This window comes from Macaca fascicularis, chromosome 4, assembly GCF_037993035.2.
Source record: "Macaca fascicularis isolate 582-1 chromosome 4, T2T-MFA8v1.1".
Classification (NCBI taxonomy): domain Eukaryota; kingdom Metazoa; phylum Chordata; class Mammalia; order Primates; family Cercopithecidae; genus Macaca; species Macaca fascicularis.
This window is the reverse complement of record NC_088378.1, coordinates 105,210,669-105,229,156: the sequence shown is the minus strand read 5'-3', so window position 1 is coordinate 105,229,156 and position 18,488 is coordinate 105,210,669. Positions and strand designations below refer to the sequence as shown.

The following is an 18,488-nucleotide window of genomic DNA, read 5'->3' as shown; positions in this document are numbered from 1 at the left end:
CTCATGACTCTGCCTTCCTCCCTCCAATCCCCAAACAAAACCAATGTTCTTGAACACACGCCTGTGCAATTTAAGGTAATTGTTTGTACACTTTATTCTTCTGGCTAGAACAGCCTTCCCTTGATGTGCATACCAGATACCTTAAAATGTAGCTCTGATATCTCTTTTCTGAAACGTTTCTTTTTTGACTACTACTCCACAGTGATCCCCACAAGGCAGAGTTAATTGTGTCTTCCTCTGGTCTATCCCTGTACCTTGTGACTTGTTCCTAATACTCTATTACATTACATAGTTGACCCTGCTAGAAAAAACTCAGAATTGGCCAGGCGCGGTGGCTCACGCCTATAATCCCAGCACTTTGGGAGGCCAAGGCGGGCGGATCACGAGGTCAGGAGATCGAAACCATCCTGGCTAACATGGTGAAACCCCGTCTCTACTAAAAATACAAAAAATTAGCCAGGCAGGGTGGCGTGCGCCTGTAGTCCCAGCTACTCGGGAGGCTGAGGCAGGAGAATGGCGTGAACCTGGGAGGTGGAGCTTGCAGTGAGCCAAGATCGCGCCACTGTACTCCAGCCTAGGCGACAGAGCGAGACTCCATCTCAAAAACAAAAAAAAAAACCTCAGAATTTGTGTTTTTCATAATGGTATTCATGAATGATTCATGCAGAAACATACAATATTTGACACATTACCACAAAATAAAAGCATTGAAGGCAAGCATAGAAAACACTTTTACAAATTTTGAAAGAATAAATCAGGAATCCTTAATCAGAAATGAATACTATAACATTCAAAGAAAAAATCACCTAAACAACTCACATAGTAAAAAAAAAAAGATACTCTAAAACTACACAGGGGTTAAGAGCACAGAATTTTTGTCAGAGTACACATATTATAATTAACACAGTGCCTTGAAAACAACTGTATTTTTTTTTTTTTTTTTTTTTTTTTTTTGAGACAGAGTCTCGCTCTGTCACCCAGGCTGGAGTGCAGTGGCCGGATCTCAGCTCACTGCAAGCTCCGCCTCCCGGGTTTACGCCATTCTCCTGCCTCAGCCTCCTGAGTAGCTGGGACTACAGGCGCCCACCACCTCGCCCAGCTAATTTTTTGTATTTTTTAGTAAAGACGGGGTTTCACCGTGTTAGCCAGAATGGTCTCGATCTCCTGACCTCGTGATCCGCCCATCTCGGCCTCCCAAAGTGCTGGGATTACAGGCTTGAGCCACCGCGCCCGGCACAACTGTATATCTTTAAAGTTAACTGCTATTATAACTAATACTATTATTATTAAATTAAATAACCAGACATGGATGAATTAAAAATTGTTCTAGGTCATAAGTACTTTTGGTCTTGGTACTAAAAACTGTAGATTCCACCAAACTCCTTTATGTTTTTAAGGAAAAAAAAAATCACTTAAGAGGGATTTCTTATTATACTAGTAAATGTGATAAATAATAACTACATTTTGTTACATCCTAAGTAATTTTAATGGTTCTTTCTCTAATGCAAATCCTTTCATTAACAAGAAATTCCATTGAAGAGATTTGCCAACCTCTACTTGCTGAAAGTTTCTTTCTTACCACGTAGCAAAACAAATGCATCAAATGATTAACACAGCAAAATGCCAGGAAATTCTTTTCCTACAAAGTTGTAAGTTCTAAAACAAGTTGCTTTTACCTTCAGGAGCATCTGCATCACATCTCTTTGGCACAGAAAGGGTTGAATTGCCTTTATGGTTATCAGAAGTTATATTAGTCTGAAAGATAAAAATATAGTTAAAATGTAAAAACCACATTAATAAATGCATTTCGATTTAAAAAGTAATCACTATGAACTGTATACTCCATATACTAACTACATCTATCTAACATTCCAAAATGTAAATTTTATGTAACATTGTTCTTAGAAGAAAAATAATTATGGTAAATCAAACATTAAGGCTTTTTGCAGTAATAATCCTTTAGGTCCTGTGTTGAACAACAGGGTTTCTTCCCAGAACAAATTCCATTTTAAGTACAAAGTACAGCATCTGAAAAGAATGCTATTTTCAGACTGTGGAACATGCAAAGAATATCTTTTGTCCAAGCAAAAGCATAGTGTTCCTTCATTCCTTCACAGGAGGATGTTTAATAAGCATGACCTAGTGAGGTAGGTGAAGGGGATGATTGGGCAAGAAGAGAATCAAAAGGTATAAGAAGTGAGAAATATGGTTCAGGTGATTTTCCAGCATGGTGTTTCCCAAACTCAGGTCATTCATGTACCTCCATCATGATCTGTGCTTTATCTGTTTCACCTGCATTATAAGTAAACATTTTTCAATGAAAAAGCCTTTTAACACTCATCAATATTATCGAGGGTACTGATTGAAGGTTGATATGTTTGTTAGATTTTTCTTTCTAATTGCATGGTAAAGTAAAGAAAGAATGAAGGAAGTGCAGGATAAAAAAGAAATGATCTGGGCACAATGATTTAATAATGAAAGACTCCACTAAAGCAATGCTTGATCAGGCCCTGAAACATAAATATGGTTTGAACAGTTAAGAAGCAGAGCAAAAGGTATTTAAAAAAAAGGAAACAAACTAAACAAAGTTTGAATCAGATTTGGTCAGAATATTTTGAATCGTCAGAAAATCCAAACACTGTTCTATTAAAACTAAAAGTCACAAGTGGCTTTTGAGAGCTCAACAACATCAATAAATCAGCATATGAGGATACCTATCACGTTAAAAGAATGTATAGTTATCTACATATAAAACATTTATAAAGCCTCTTCTAGGGGATTCATAGTGCCAATGAACGGACATGCTGTGCTCACCAAAATGTTCTTTGGGAGCCACATTATTAAAATTAGTTAAAATGTTATTTTAGAGGAAGTATTATGAGTTTTAATGAAGTACTAACGTAAAGCTCAGTAGCTTAGCATCACAGGGCCCATTTAAGGAACTATTGTAATGAAATTCTGTGTGTTGTTTCAAAAAAACAACAGTATGAAACAAATATAAACACGCTAAAAATAGAAATAAAAAACCAGTTTGAGCAATATTAAATTTAATCTGATAAGCTAATATGCTAACCATCACAATTAAAATTTGATTTTAAATATCACTATCTTTAAAATATCAAAATAATCAAGTTTTAAGTATTTCACTTACCTCTATTAAGTAATTTTGGCTTCCATACATAACATATTGGGGAGCAAGACTATAAATCATATAGCTAGTGTGAAGGACAATAAGCAGAAGTATCATGCAGAGAAAAAGGAGTGCTTGGGGCCTGGTTCTACCTCTTCTGATTTTATATAACTGGAAAGAAAAGAGTGACAAAATTTCAGCAAAATATTTCATTTGTAAAGCATTAAATACTGTTCTTGTGTTATGGGAAATGATTTACACAGTTCAGTCAACCATTATTTTTCTTCCAAAGTAAATACTAAAAATTCTTAATCATCCCAAATAATTTTAAGATAATTCATATGGTCTATTTCCAAAGAAATCTTCTAAACTTACTGTGTAACAGTATCTGTTAGAAATTCATGGAGCTAATTGTAAACTACCTCTAGTTCTATCTAAAGATTAGAACTATGAATTTAAACTATAAGTATCAGTAATATACTATGGTTTTATATAACTTTTTATATAATACTGTATAAGAATAGACAATGTCATGTGTTTATAAACATCCATTTCTATGAAAAACTCATGACATCCTTATACTTTGCTATAAAAATTAGTTTATGAAAAATTCTGATAATCTTACTAAAGGGCTTTTCACATTTATCTATACTAAAGGGAAATGAAAATACATGGTAACAGAAATATAAGGAACCAGGTAACTTGCTTCATTTCAATACCATAGCATGCTTTTATTTTAGCAACTTAGGTATCACCTCCCCGTTTTATTACTAGATTGTAGTACAGACTCCAATTCCAGATGGGATGACAATAAGACCATTTATAAATTTACATTTCCCAGGTTCTTTCATAGCCAGTAGTGGCCATGTGATAAAATACTAAACATGAAAAGCAAAGCAGAAGTCTGTTAGGGATTTCTGTAAAAGTCTTGTTTTATTGATATAATTGTATACCCCTTTCTCCTAACTACCTTTTTCTTCACAGAATATGAACAGGATAAAAGGAACTGCAGCAGCCATACTACAATCATGACAGAGATACTCGAAGAATTATAGAGATATTGGATCCGACTTTTTGAGCTACTGAAGCAATACTAGCTTCTTTTTTCCATAGCAAGAAATCTTTCATTAGTTCAAGCCACTATTTAACTGAGATCTCTTTTACCCACAGTAGTGGGTAAAAGTAGTGGAAGTAGTGTCACTACCCACAGTAGTGGAAGTAGTGTCTATCTGATACAGCTTCATTTTAAAATTGTTAATTTACGCAAAATAAGCATTTGAAGAAAATAACCAATGATACGGTAATCTTTACTAATAGGGAGGGCTATCTTTTGAGCTTCAGTGTATCTATTATATTCAAATGTGTTTCTACTAAGAAATAATATAACTTTTGGACCAGGGTTTCTCAACCATGGAACTACTGACATTTTAGGCTAGATAAGTCTGCCCTATGCACTACAGGATTTTTAATAGAATCTCTGGCCCCTACCCAATACATGCCACTAGCACTCCCCAATTGTAACAACTAAAAATATCTCTAGATATTGCCAAATGTTTCCGGGGGGGCAAAATCACCCCGTTTAAGAACCACTGCTCTAGATAAAAAGTACTCTTATGTCAACATGAAGTGAAAAGGCTAGTATTTCTCTCACTTGTGGTATAAAGATACAGCTACTATATTCTAAATCTAAGATAATTTGCAATAATGGAGATTACACACAAAATGAGAAAAAAATACTGTAATATATACTTACTCTAATCCAAAAGAACCATATGCCAATATTTCGAATTCCTGCCATTGAAGTAAAAATAAAGTACATAATAATAATTGTTATAAGAATATAATCAAGAGGGAAAACCTGAAAAAAAAGATGAAATTAAATTTAACATACAAACTATAAGCACTCTAACAGTCATATAAAGTAAACTAAAAACATTATTCCCATTTGGCAAATATTTACAATATCAACCTTGATTTAAATTAGGCTACTGTGTTTAAAAAAAAATCCTCAAAAAACAAACAAGTACCAAACTATTACCAAAATTTTTAATACCATTATACTAAGAAAAATCCTAAAGCAAATTAAACTAAAATTGCATTTATTGATGAGATAAAAGACTCGATTAAATATTAATACCAAAAATAATTTGGAGAGGGTCACCTCATGTTATGTAATATATCCCAAGTCAAATTATGTATAACATAAAAGTCTAGGAATATATCAATATAATAATATTTAAAGCAACATGTCAATGTATAAACTACAGGCAAATAAAAAGTAAAACTAGAAAATAACATAAGCATATGTCAAACTATTAATAGGTTTTTAGCATAATAATTTTATGTGGAACAGGATGTCAGAATGTTTGCTAGACTCTAGCATTTTATACTCTAGCAGCTACAGTATAAAATGATTGATATTTTACTTACTGTTTGTAGTAAAGGCAAAAGCATATTCAGTGGATTACTCAGGTTTGCTCCAAAAATTATGAAACCAGAATCTATTCCAGCTGAATGAAGAGCTTTATCTAAACTAAAAAAATTATAATGAAATTTATGTTATACTACCAAATTTTCAGCAAATTTAGAAAAAAATCATAATTTAAGCATGCAAATACATCTAAATCAAAGAAAACAATGGATAACAAATTAAATCTCACTTAAATATCTCACAGCTATTGTTCAATTGATGGAGAATAAAGAAACATTCTATTATTGGACGTTTTAGCCATTCTCTGAGTTAATGCTATAGAACACTTCAAGTAAGAAAACTACTTAAGATGAATAGCCTACACTAATGGCATTCAGCAACAAAATGTATATTATCACAGAATTTGCATAAGTGCTTTAGAAAATGTGTCTACTGTACTTACTTTGACAAGAAGAGAGAAATTACAAACAGTAATGCAACTAAGATGAAAAATATTCCCCAGATGATCTAAAAGCAAAAATATATTCATTAAAATATAGTTCTAAAAGTTGATATTAAAAGCACAAAACCATTATATTCAATATAAGTTGCTAGAATATGACAAAGATCTAACAAAAACAATCTAAGATACATTTTAATTTAGTATACAATTCCAGGCATTTATACCTGAATTTTCATTATGAGACTATTTGATTGAGAACATGTACATAAAAGAGATAAAGCATTTGAAAAGTCTTCACTAATAAGTAAACAAATGAAACTCTTTGTTAGACCAAATACAAAGTTTTTATTCCACTACACTGAAATGAGACTTTAATGTTGACTGAAAAGTACATTATGACTAACAGACACACACACACACCCCAAAACCATGAAATGCAGGCTATATTACCCTGTTAGTTAAAATAGAAAATTTAGAACATTTTCCCATAGAAGTAATAATATATATAAATGATATATATAGTGGTTAAATTGTATTACAATCCAAAAAGCCTGTACAAGTGATACTATTCCTGAAACAGAGTACTAACAACACTGAAAAAATTGTCATGTAAAACAATGTTTCTGTGGAAAAACGTCCTAAGCACTTTAAGTAGCGGAACACATTTCTCCCAATTGTATGAACTTTATATTAAAGCTGGTAGAAAAAGAGGAAGAAAAATATTATAACTGAGTTTCTAATGAAAAGTTTCAGAGTATAAAAGGGGTGAAATCTATGTTAAGAAAAACCTAAGCTCTTTTTCCCCCAAAATCTTCCCCAAGTTCCAGGGACAACTGGGCTAAAGAGTTGTCAAGACCAGACCCAAAAAGAAGAGTCCCAGTAAGCACAGTTAAGTGTGTGGGGCTCCTCCTTTAACTGGAATTGATATAAAGAGATCAATGAATGTTATAAAATCATGAATGGCAGGGAGATTTTTTCATCTTATTTCACATGACTGTTGAAGTAAATTTTAGAATCCTGAGAGAATAAAAGAAGTAATGCATGAACCTACCTAGCCTGAAAAGATGATTTTTGGAAGTAATTTTAGACCTGCACTCTGGGGAATTCTTCAGTTATGGCAGGGTGCCTTTGGGGTTCACTGGGAAGGACAGAGTTGACAACGAGAGGGGACCAAGAAGGCTATAGTCATCTCTTGAAAACAGAGTGATATTGCATGTACTATTTTTCATGCTGGGATTCTGCAAGAGAATTCATTATTTAAAAAGGGTTTCATTGCAAAAGATTTTGAAGTGACTCCTTTATAGTAACAAATGTTCATTAGTAGAGGGTATAAAGGAGTTAATCTTTTTTTTCTACTAGATTCAGGCATCTATATTTGGTACTGTGGTGAACCGAAAGGCAAGACAGACTTATACTTAGGATTCTCAAGTGAAAAACATTCCTTCCTAATAGCTGTTAACAAAAAATAGTTTGTAGCATGAGGCAGTATAACTACCAAGTGCCAATTAGTAGTAGGAGAACATGATATGGAAACAGGATTTGAAGTTAAGATTCCCTTCCTTTGATGTCCATTTTGGCAAAAAAAAAAAAAAAAAAAAAAAAAACAACCCTCTTAGCTATCTTCCCAATCTGTAGAGATGACTGACCCAGAGTTAGACTGCTTAATCAGTGACTTAACAGAATACAGAACAAATGTAAAAAATATAAATACTTTATAAAGACCAAGAAAACTATACATATTTAAATACTAGAACTTAAATTAGTAGTTACAGAATCATATCAGTGATGACCACATTGGGGTGACCTAAATGCTACATATTATGCTCTAGCTATAATGCCAATTTTGAAATAAAAATTAAACTATAGAGGTAACGTCAATAAAAACAGAATAAGAACTTCTGAACATTTTCTCCTCTGTAAAAGCAGATTACAAGAAAAATCAATGGGGAAAGAAGAGCCTTTTTAACAAATAGTACTGGGACAAGTAGATACCCACATACAAAAGAACTTGTATCCTTACCTCACACCATATAAAAATTCAAACCGGACCAAAGACCCAAATGTAAGAGCTAATAAACTATAAAAACCCTTAACAGAAAACAGGTGTAACTCTTTGTGACCTTTGGATTAGGCTATGATTTTCTAGATAAGATACCTAAAGCACAAGCAACAGAAAAAAAATTGGACTTCATCTAAATTAAAAATTCTCTTGCTTCAAAAGATACTATCAGCAAAGTGAAAAACCAACCCACGGAATAGGAGAAAATATTTGTTTTGTGAATATAAAGAACTCCTACACCTTAAGAAGAAGAATACAATCCAATTGAAAAATGGGCAAAGGATCTGAGTATGTATTTCTTTAAAGGAAATATACAACTGGCCAATAAGTACCTGAAAAGATGCTTAATATCATTCACTAGAGAAATACAAATCAAACCCACAATGTGAACCAGAGAAATGTGAGCCAAACTACTTCATGCTCACTAGGATGTCTATAAACAAAAAAAAATTAACAAGTGTTTATAAGGCTATGGAGAAATAGGAACTCTCATAGAGTTCGGTGGGAATGTAAAATGGTGTAGATGCTTTAAAAAACAGCCTTGACAATTCCTCAAAAAGTTAAATATAGTTATCGTATCACCCAGCAATTCCAGTCTTTGGTATATACCAAACAGAACTGAAGACATCTATCCACACAAAAATTTGTGTACAAATGTTCACAGCAGCATTTTTCATAATACTAAAAAATGAAAACCCAAATGTCCATGAGTTGATAAACTGATAAACAAAATGTGGTATATCCATACAATGGAATATTATTCAGCCATAAAAAAGAATGAAATAATGCTATATGCACATGAATGAATCATTAAAAACATTTATGCTAAATGAAGACAGAAAATACTACATATTGAATGATTCCATTTATATGAAATGTCTAGAAAAGACAAATCCATAGAGATAGAAAGATCAGTCATTGCCACGGACTGGGAGAATGGGGCAGACTGCTCATGGGTACAGGTTTTTTTGTTAAGGGAATAAAATTTTCTGACATTAGATGGTGATAGCTGCACAATCTTGTGAATATACTAAAAATCACTGCAATATACACTTTAAAAGGGTGAATTTCATGGTAAATTATGTCTCAAATGAAAAAAAACATTACATAGGTCTGTAATCACTTATCCGTAATTCTGAAATCTAAAATGTTCTAGAAATCAAATTTTTTTTCCTAACTCATTTGTTGATTAAATCTCGCTTAAACTAACATGGGTCTTTTAAAAGTAACTAACTGTGAATATTTATTAATATATATTCACTGCAGAACTATTAATGTGCTCAAAAGAGGGTAAGAGGGCTGCTGCTCTGGGTTCTTTCAGAGGGTATTATTTAATATGTAATATATACATATATTCTGAAAAATGAAAAATTCTAAATTTTATACTACGTTTGATCCAAGGATTTTGGCTGAGGATTTTTGAACCTATATTATTATTATGAACTGATTATTTGTGTCTCCACACACTCCAAAATTTGTATGTTGGAGTACTAACCCCGATGTGATGGTTTTGGAGGTAGGGTCTTTGGGAGGTAATTCAATTGGACGAGTTTATGAAGATGAGGCCCTGATGATGAAATTAGTGTCCTTATAAGAAGAGAAGAGACCAGAACTAGCTCTCTTTCTGCCACGAAAGGACAGAGCAAGAATATGGCCATCAAATCTGCTAGCAACTTTATCTTGAACTTTCCAGTCTCCAGAGCAATAAATGTCTGTTCTTTAAGCCAGGGGTCCCCAGCCCCCGGGGCCCTGGACAAGTACCAGTCCATGGCCTGGCCACACAGCAGGAGATGAGCGGCAGGTGAGCAAGCAACACCACCTGAGCTCCACCTCCTGTCAGATCAGTGGCAGCATGAGATTCTAACAGGAGCATAAGCCGTTTCGTGAACTGTGCATACGAGGGATCTAGGTTGCACACTCCATATGAGAATCTAATGATGAATGTAATGCATTTGAATCATGCCAAAACCATCCCCACTCCAGTCGGCAGAAAAATTCTCTTCTGAAACTAGCCCCTGGTGCCAAAAAGGTTGGGCTGACAGTTTAAGCCCCTCAGTCTATGAGTTCTATTTTATTTTTTAATATAGCAGCACAAACTAAGACAAATATATTGAACACGGTCTGTTAAATACATGTGTAAATAACAGCAGAGAGAGAGAAAAAAAAAGTCTGGTTGGATCTTAATAATCCGGGTAAGAAAATATATACAAAGCAAACATATGGAATGGGTAAGGCTAGCTTGAATAAAACAAAGAGGATGCAAGGGAGACAGAAAATATACGAAGTTGTGATACAGGTCTCAATAAAGGAAAAATCCACTATCAAATGGGGGTAGAAGAGAAGGACATCTTTAAAAACACTATTACAATTTAAAATTAAAAACAAAGCTTGGCTAAAAAATTAAAGGATAAGTCTCACTTGTATTCACTAGTCTCCAGTTTCACTCCTCAGTGGTAATTATCATTAATAGGTTCCTACGAATCATTCCAGAAATGGTGCATGCGCACTCTCACACAATATTAACCAAAAGAGTACCTACCACAATATTTACAAACTTAACATTAGTTTCAGTTAAAATACAACACATGATGAACACTGTAAAGGACTGTTCAAGATATGATTTATTTGTAAAGAAAGATATAGTGCTCCTATTCATTTCAATGGCTCTACAGTACTTTCTAAAATGGAGATAACAATTAAGCCAGTCTCCTGTTGAACAATGATTGTTTTCACAATGTGGTTATTAGAAGCAACAGTATGACAAATATGATTTTTAAAAAAATTAGTAGACTTTATTTTTAAGGAAACTGTTAGGTTTACAGAAAAATTAAGGTGATAGTACTGAAGTTCTTACTTATCCCTCTCCCTTACAGTCTTCTTATTATTAACGTCTTTCACTTGTGTGGTACATATGTTAAAATTGATGAAACAATATTGATGTATTATTATTAAAGTCCATAGTTCACATTAAGGTTCACATTTTATATTCTATGGGCTTTGACAAATGGATACTGTCATGTATCTACCATCAGGGCATCAAACATAATAGTTTAACTGGCCTAAAATACCCTGTGCTTCACTTATTTATCCTACCTCACCTCAAATCCCTCACAGCCACTCATCTTTTCATTATCTCTACAGTTTTGCCTCTTCCAGAATATCATATAGTTGGAATCAGAGTATGCAGCCTCTGTAGACTGGCTTCTTTTGCTTCTTTCGCTTAGCAATGTGTATTTAAGATTTCCTCTATTTCTCTTTGTGAGTTGATAGCTTTTCTTTCTTTTTTTTTTTTTTTTTTTTTTTGAGACGGAGTCTCGCTGTGTCTCCCAGGCTGGAGTGCAGTGGCATGATCTCGGCTCACTGCAAGCTCCGCCTCCCGGGTTCACGCCATTCTCCCGCCTCAGCCTCCCAAGTAGCTGAGACTACAGGCGCCCGCCACCACAATGAGTAAGTAGTTCCTGTTGCTTTGTATCTTTGCTAGCAATTGGTAATGTCAATATCCTTTTTGGATATTAATCATTCTAATAAGCATGAAGTGGCATCTCATGGTTTCAACTGCAATTCCCTAATGATACATGATGTTGAGTATCTTTTCATATGCTTATTTGCCATCTGTGTCTTTTCTTCTGTGGGGTATTTGCTCAGAACTTTTGCTCGTTTTTTAATTGCATTGCTGGTTTTCTTATTGGTGAGTTTTAAGAATTCTTTGTATATTTTAGACACAAGTCCTTTATCAAGATATGGACTGTGCAAATATTTTCTTCTAGTCTGTGACTTGTCTTATCATTCTTTTAACAGTATCTTTTACAGAGCAGAAGTTTTTAATATGAGTAAATTCCAACTTATACATTTTTTTTTCATGGATAGTGCTTTTGGTGTTGTATTTAAAAACTCATTGCCAAACCTAAGGTCACATAGATTTCCTTCTATGTTATTTTCTAGAAGTTTTATGGTTTTGTTTTTACAATGAGGTCTAAAATATATTTTAATTTTTGTGAAAGATGATTTAATTTTGTGAAAGCAATAATTGGATATCTATATGCAAAAAAGATCCACTGTTTTTGCATATAGACATCCAATTATTATTGCTCCATTTGTTGAAAAGACTATTCTTTATCCAATGAACTGCCTTTGCTCCTTTGTCAAAGACCAGTTGGCTACCTTTGTATCTGTTTATTTCTGGGCTCTCTATTCTGTTCCTTTTTTTTTTTTTTTCTTGAGACGGAGTCTCGCTCTGTTGCCCAGGCTGGGGTGTCCTGGCACGATCTCGGCTCACTGCAAGCTCCGCGTCCCGGGTTCACGCCGTTCTCCTGCCTCAGCCTCCCGAGTTAGCTGGGACTACAGGTGCCTGCCACCAAGTCCGGCTAATTTTTTTTGTATTTTTAGTAGAGACAGGGTTTCACCATGTTGGCCAGGATGGTCTCGATCTCCTGACCTCGTGATCCACCCTCCTCAGCCTCCCAAAGTGCTGGGATTACAGGCGTGAGCCACCGCACCTGGCCAATTATGTTCCATTGATCTAGTGGTGTCTAGTCTTCCACCAATACCATGTTGTCTTGATTACTGTAGCTTTATAGGAAGGCTAAAACTTGGGTAGTGTCAGACCTCCAACTTTGTTCTTCAGTATTACACTGACTATTCTGGGTTATTTTTCCTTTCCACAAAAAGTTTTAGAACCAGTTTCTCAATAACCACAAAATAAACTTGCTGGGATTTTGACTGCAATTGCACTGAATCTATAGATCAAGTTAGGAAGAAACAACATTTAAAAAACAAAATGTTCTGTTTTAAAGACATGAATAAACAGGACAGAAACCAAATTTTTTCCTAGGTATTAAACAGATATAAATAATGCAATTTTAAAAAAATATAATAAAAGGTGATATGTGGTACTCTATGAAGAATATCAAGACATTGCTCTGGTCAGAGTAAAAATATTGTCAGTGTTACTTTACACATGATGTTATCTAAACCAATGATGAATCAACTCTCCAGAAAATTATTTCTGTATTACTTAAAAAGAAGACTAAAGTGTCCCTATCTAATGGCATACTATTCCTCAAAATTTATTCACTATCCCTTTTACATAAATTTAAAACCTTGTATTCTTTTCATTTAAATCAGTGTTTCTCAACTGGGCCTGTTTTACTTCCCAAAGGAAATTTAGTAATGCCTGAAGACATTTTATCATGATATTGGGGGAGGAGGGTGTTGCTACTGGCATTAAGTGGGCAGAGGCAACAGATGATATGCTAAACATCCTATAATGCACAGGAGAGCCTTCCCTCTATATCCCCACCCAACAAATTATTGGGCCCCCAACATTAATTGTGCCAAGACTTGAGACTGAGAGACTCTGCATAGTGTTAAACTCTGCTTAGTGTTAGAAAGCAGCATCAACTACTAATATAATTAATTATACCAAATACACACTTTTTTTTTTTTTTTGAGACGGAGTCTCGCTCTGTCGCCCAGGCTGGAGTGCAGTGGCCGGATCTCAGCTCACTGCAAGCTCCGCCTACTGGGTTCACGCCATTCTCCTGCCTCAGCCTCCCGAGTAGCTGGGACTACAGGCGCCCGTCACCTCGCCCGGCTAGTTTTTTGTATTTTTTAGTAGAGATGGGGTTTCACCATGTTAGCCAGGATGGTCTCGATCTCCTGACCTTGTGATCCACCCGTCTCGGCCTCCCAAAGTGCTGGGATTACAGGCTTGAGCCACCGCGCCCGTCCCCAAATATACACTTTTAATCATTTTCTCAAAATCAGTTGTGTTTTCAGATGCTTATTAACCCAATTCAATCCTAAAATTCAATGCTGCATGACAATCCTAAAATTCAATGCTGCATGACAAAAATGAAACAAAAATTCAAGGCAGTGTGTAAGGAAATAATATAGGGTCAATTTTTGAAAGCCACACCTCTTATCAGGTTTCACAGGTGAATTGCCTATATCCATAAAATAATATTTGTACTTCTAGAAATGTAATAAAAGAGTAGAGAGTAAATCAAAGTTACAAATGTAAAATAAACAGTGACTACTATCACATTTTATTATTAATGTTGCCTTAAATTTATGAAATATGTGTATTGCTTTCTTTTGTTGCTGAGAGCAATGGCTGATGTGAAGAATGTTTAAAGAAAAAAATAATGTTTTTTTCAGATAGATTGAAGGGCCTGAGGAAAGAAAACCTTTTAATTTTCTTTATCTTTACTAGTAATGAGGACAGGAAGCATAAGTATGTGGCTGCTGTAAAGCTGCTTAGAATCTCGTAACTCAAGGTGTAGTCATGGACCTTCAGTATCACTTGGGACCTTGCTAGAAATACAGAATTTTGGGATCTATCTCGTGCTAACTAAACATAATCTGTATTTTAACAAGATTCCCAGGTAATTTTTTACAAACACTAAAGTTTGAGAAACCCTGCCTTAGAAAAGTCATCTAGAATATTAGATGACTCTTATGAAAAGATGCCTCAAACTCATGTTAAGAGTTTGAAAAGAGAATTTAGGAAAGGATAATTGGATTTAAGTTTTAACCAAACTAAATTTTCTCCTCTCCAGTCCATATGACTTTTTTACGTCTAGTTCTCCAATGGTTGAGAAGCAGCGCATCTCAGGCCCCTAACTCAAATTAAGTAGCAAACTGACTAGTCTTCAAGACTTTCCTCATAGGTAAAAGGGTAAAGACACATGGTTTTCATTATCAAATTTTGATAAGACATTGTAACGAGTTATAATAATTCTGTAAATAGAATTCTATTTTTTATGTTATAAGTGCCCTAGTTCATAAAGTTAAAAAAAGTTAGAAGATCAATGTTATTCAGCCTTGCTATAAAATATTATTTTCCAAGTTGCAAAGATTCTCATGATGATTTGTCAATGCAGTATCACTCAGCTCTTGATTATAATTTTCCCTATTGTCTATTAGGAGCAATTTCTTTAGTTCAATATTTCTCTGATGAAAGGTTTTTTCATTATTTTATTCTTAAAAATTTTTGTGGGTACATAGGTGTATATATTTATGGGGTACATGAATTGTTTTGATACAGGTATGCAATGTGAAGTAAGTACATCACGGGGAGACAGATGTTTGTAAAATTTGACAATGAAGAAAGGAGATGGGTAAGGATATAGCCAATTTTTTTAGAGGAGGAGAGAGGGGATCCAGTGAAACTTAAGAGTTTAAACACTTTATTTTAATATAATTTCAGACATATGCAAAAACAATACAAAGAATTCCACTATACCCTTCGCTCATATTCTCCAAATTTTAACATGTTACCCTTAATTATTCTCTTTTTAACAAGTCTTAATTACTATATAATATCAATTTCTCTTGAACAAGGTATTTCACAACCTTGATATTTTGTAGAGTCCAGGGAAGTTAATTTGCAGAATGTCTCTCAATTTGGATTGTCTATTTTCTCATGATTATATTTAGATTATGCTTTTTTGGCAGAAATGACAGAGAAGTGTTGAGTCCTTCTCAATACATCATATCAAGTGGCACAGTCATGTCTATTTGCCCCATTACTGATGAGCTTAACTTAAATCATGTAGTAAGGTGGTTTCAGTCAGGTTTCTCCATTGTACAATTAATATTTCCCCCTCTGTAATTAACGTTTTGTGGTGAGACACTTTGAGAATATGCAAAATCTTGTTGTCACCAAACATTTAACTTCAAGTTGAGTATCCACTGATGCCTCTTCCCAGAAACAATATGTTTTTTTCCTGTGGTATTTGTCAAATGCTGATTTTCTAATTGTTTCTATATTTATTTGTTGGAAATTCTACTGTAGGGAAGAGCTTTCCCTTCCCCATCATTTACTAATGTATTTACTTTATTTATGTCAATATAGACTCATAAATTCTTATTTTATTCAATTAGTTATCATCTGTTATTATCACTGATACCTAAATGGTCCCAGATTTAGGCAATAGGAGCCCCTACAAACTGGTTCCTTTTATTAACCCTCCACTATTCTCTAAACACTTCTTACGTTGTGGCATCAGATGCTCCAAGCTTATTAGGTGCTTTCTCAGCAACAGTCCTAAAATCAGACATTTCTCCAAGCAGCACTAGTTCCTTTTAACGAAGTTAGGTAGTGGTCTATCTATTAATAAAAACATATGCATATGCAGAAATCATTACTTTATTAGTACTAAATTAAGACTCTATTTTCAATCCATGGTTGGTTGAATCTGCAAATGCAGAATCTGCAGATATAGAGGACTGTTGTAATTCATCTGTTTTTCTTCTCCCTACCTCACTGCTTTCTACCTTTATCTTTATTTTCTTCTTTGTAATTCCTTTTGTTCTTCTGATAGCTTTTTGGGATTGGAATTTCTTGCTTGGACATTTGGGGTTTTTTTTTTCCCACTTTTACTGGTAAGTGTGTTTCAGGCTATGAATTTCTCTGTTGTTGTGCAATTCATCCTTTGCATCAGCTCCTAAACTGACCGTTCTTAAAGATAACTAGGCTCATTTTCATCATTATCCACCTTAAAGTGATAATCTTTGTCAGCCTTTAGTTCACAACTGAAAAGATAGCTCTGGGGCCTCAGGGGGCTCATGTCCATGTCCATCAAATCTTCCATCAGGTGGCTGCATGCACTTAGGTGGGAGAGAAGGCAGACGGAGATAAACAACCACTGCTCAAGAGAACAGTCGCAGAGGACGGAATCACACCAGGACTGATCTCTGTTTTAAAGGTATCACACAGATTCTAATATGTTTCAATTATCATTAACTTTTAGAAATTCTATATTTCTCCTTGCTTTTTGATCAAAAGTTGCTGAATATAAGGTTAATTTTCAAGTGAAAAGTATGTTAGTTTATTGATTTTGTTACAATTTCTAGTTTTAATGCACTGCAATCAGAGAAAAGTTGTTTGCAATATATCTGTTCTCTGAAACTTCCTGATACTTTCTTCAAGATCTAATTAATATATGATCAACTTTTGTGTTCCCTGTGCATTTGGAGAAAAGGTTATTTTCTATTATCTAGATGTAAAGTTTGAAAGTTGTAAGTTGTACCTTACTGATTATTAGGTCTTCTATATTTTTACTCTATTTCATCCACTTGAAATGTCTTACCCTGAGTATGTTGTTAATCTCCTATTACTACTATATTTCAATCTTTATCTTCTGAAATCTCCCAGAGTTTTTGCTTTCAAGGTGGCTGCTGTGTTAATTGGTACACAGATATCCACAGTTATTACACCTTCATTCTAAATTGTGGCTTTTCATATTAAAAAGTGTGTGAGTTTTCTACTGCTGCCAATGACACACCACCACAAACGTAGTGGCCTGAAACAGCATCCACTTATTATCTCAGTTTCTGTGGGTCAGCTATCTGTGCACAGTGCAGCTCAATGGAGTCTCTGCTTGAGGTCTCACAGGCCCAAAACCAAGGTGTCGGTAGGGCTATGTTCCCTTCTGGAGACTCTGGGAAAGAAATACTTTCATGCTCATTCAGATTGTTGGCTGACATTCAGTTCCTTAAGGTTGTAGAGTTGGAGTTTTCATTTCTTTGTTGGCTATCATTTGGGAACATCTCTCCGTTTCTTAAGGCTGCTTGCATTCCTCGTCACATTTCCCCCTCCATCTTAAAATCAGTCACGGCAAGTCAAGTCATTCTCACACTTTGAATATCTTTGATGTACCCTTTATCACTTCTCTCTGACTCTAGTCCAGAAAGTTCTCTGCTTTGAAGGGTTCATGTTATTAGACTGAGCCCACCTGAATAATCCAGGATAATCTTTGTATTTTAAGATTTACAACCTTAATTACATTTGTAAGATTCCTTTGCCATTTAACGTCACAGGTTTCCTGGATGAGGCCATCATTAGGTGAAGAAGAAAGCACTGGACCTACCACAAAATGTGTCCTTCTTTGTTACAATTGGTATATTTTGGCTTGAATTCCATTTTGTCTAATAGGATCACTGTTTCCTTACTGTTTCCATTTGTCTAGTAAGTCTTTGAACACCCGTTTATTTTTAGTCTTTTTGAACTACTGTTTTAGGTATGTCTCTTTTAAATAGCATACATTGGATCTATCTTCTTTGTGAAGAAAATTAAAATTTTTCTTCTAATGGTGAGTTAGGTCTATTCACATCTGTTGATATTATGAACATATTTAGTCTCAATAATATCTTACTGTTAGATAATTTTGTGTATGTTATATTTCCTGTATTCTTTAGGTACCAAGAATAGGCAAACATGGAGAGAAGAGAAATCACTAGGGAATGGAGAATTACCGTTTAACAAATGTATTGTTTCTATTTGAAAAAGATCAGAAAATGAATAGTGATGATGGTTGCACAACATTGTGAATGTACTTACAGCTATTGAATATACACCTAAAAATATTCCAAATCATAGATTGAGACATATATATTTTACCACAATAAAAAATCTAAAAAA

At 34.4% G+C, this 18,488-nt stretch overlaps 1 protein-coding gene across 1 annotated transcript in view; it reads right to left on the bottom strand.

Moving 5' to 3' along the window:
* LMBRD1 (LMBR1 domain containing 1) overlaps positions 1-18,488 on the bottom strand; it is a 130,354-nt gene that overhangs the window by 21,616 nt on the left and 90,250 nt on the right. The window contains exons 10-14 of the mRNA XM_045391092.3: positions 6,004-6,068; positions 5,561-5,663; positions 4,884-4,988; positions 3,152-3,301; positions 1,677-1,755 (exon numbers count right to left, since the gene is read on the bottom strand). Of these exons, the coding sequence (XP_045247027.1) occupies positions 1,677-1,755; positions 3,152-3,301; positions 4,884-4,988; positions 5,561-5,663; positions 6,004-6,068 (502 nt within the window). The remainder of the gene's footprint in view (positions 1-1,676; positions 1,756-3,151; positions 3,302-4,883; positions 4,989-5,560; positions 5,664-6,003; positions 6,069-18,488) is intronic.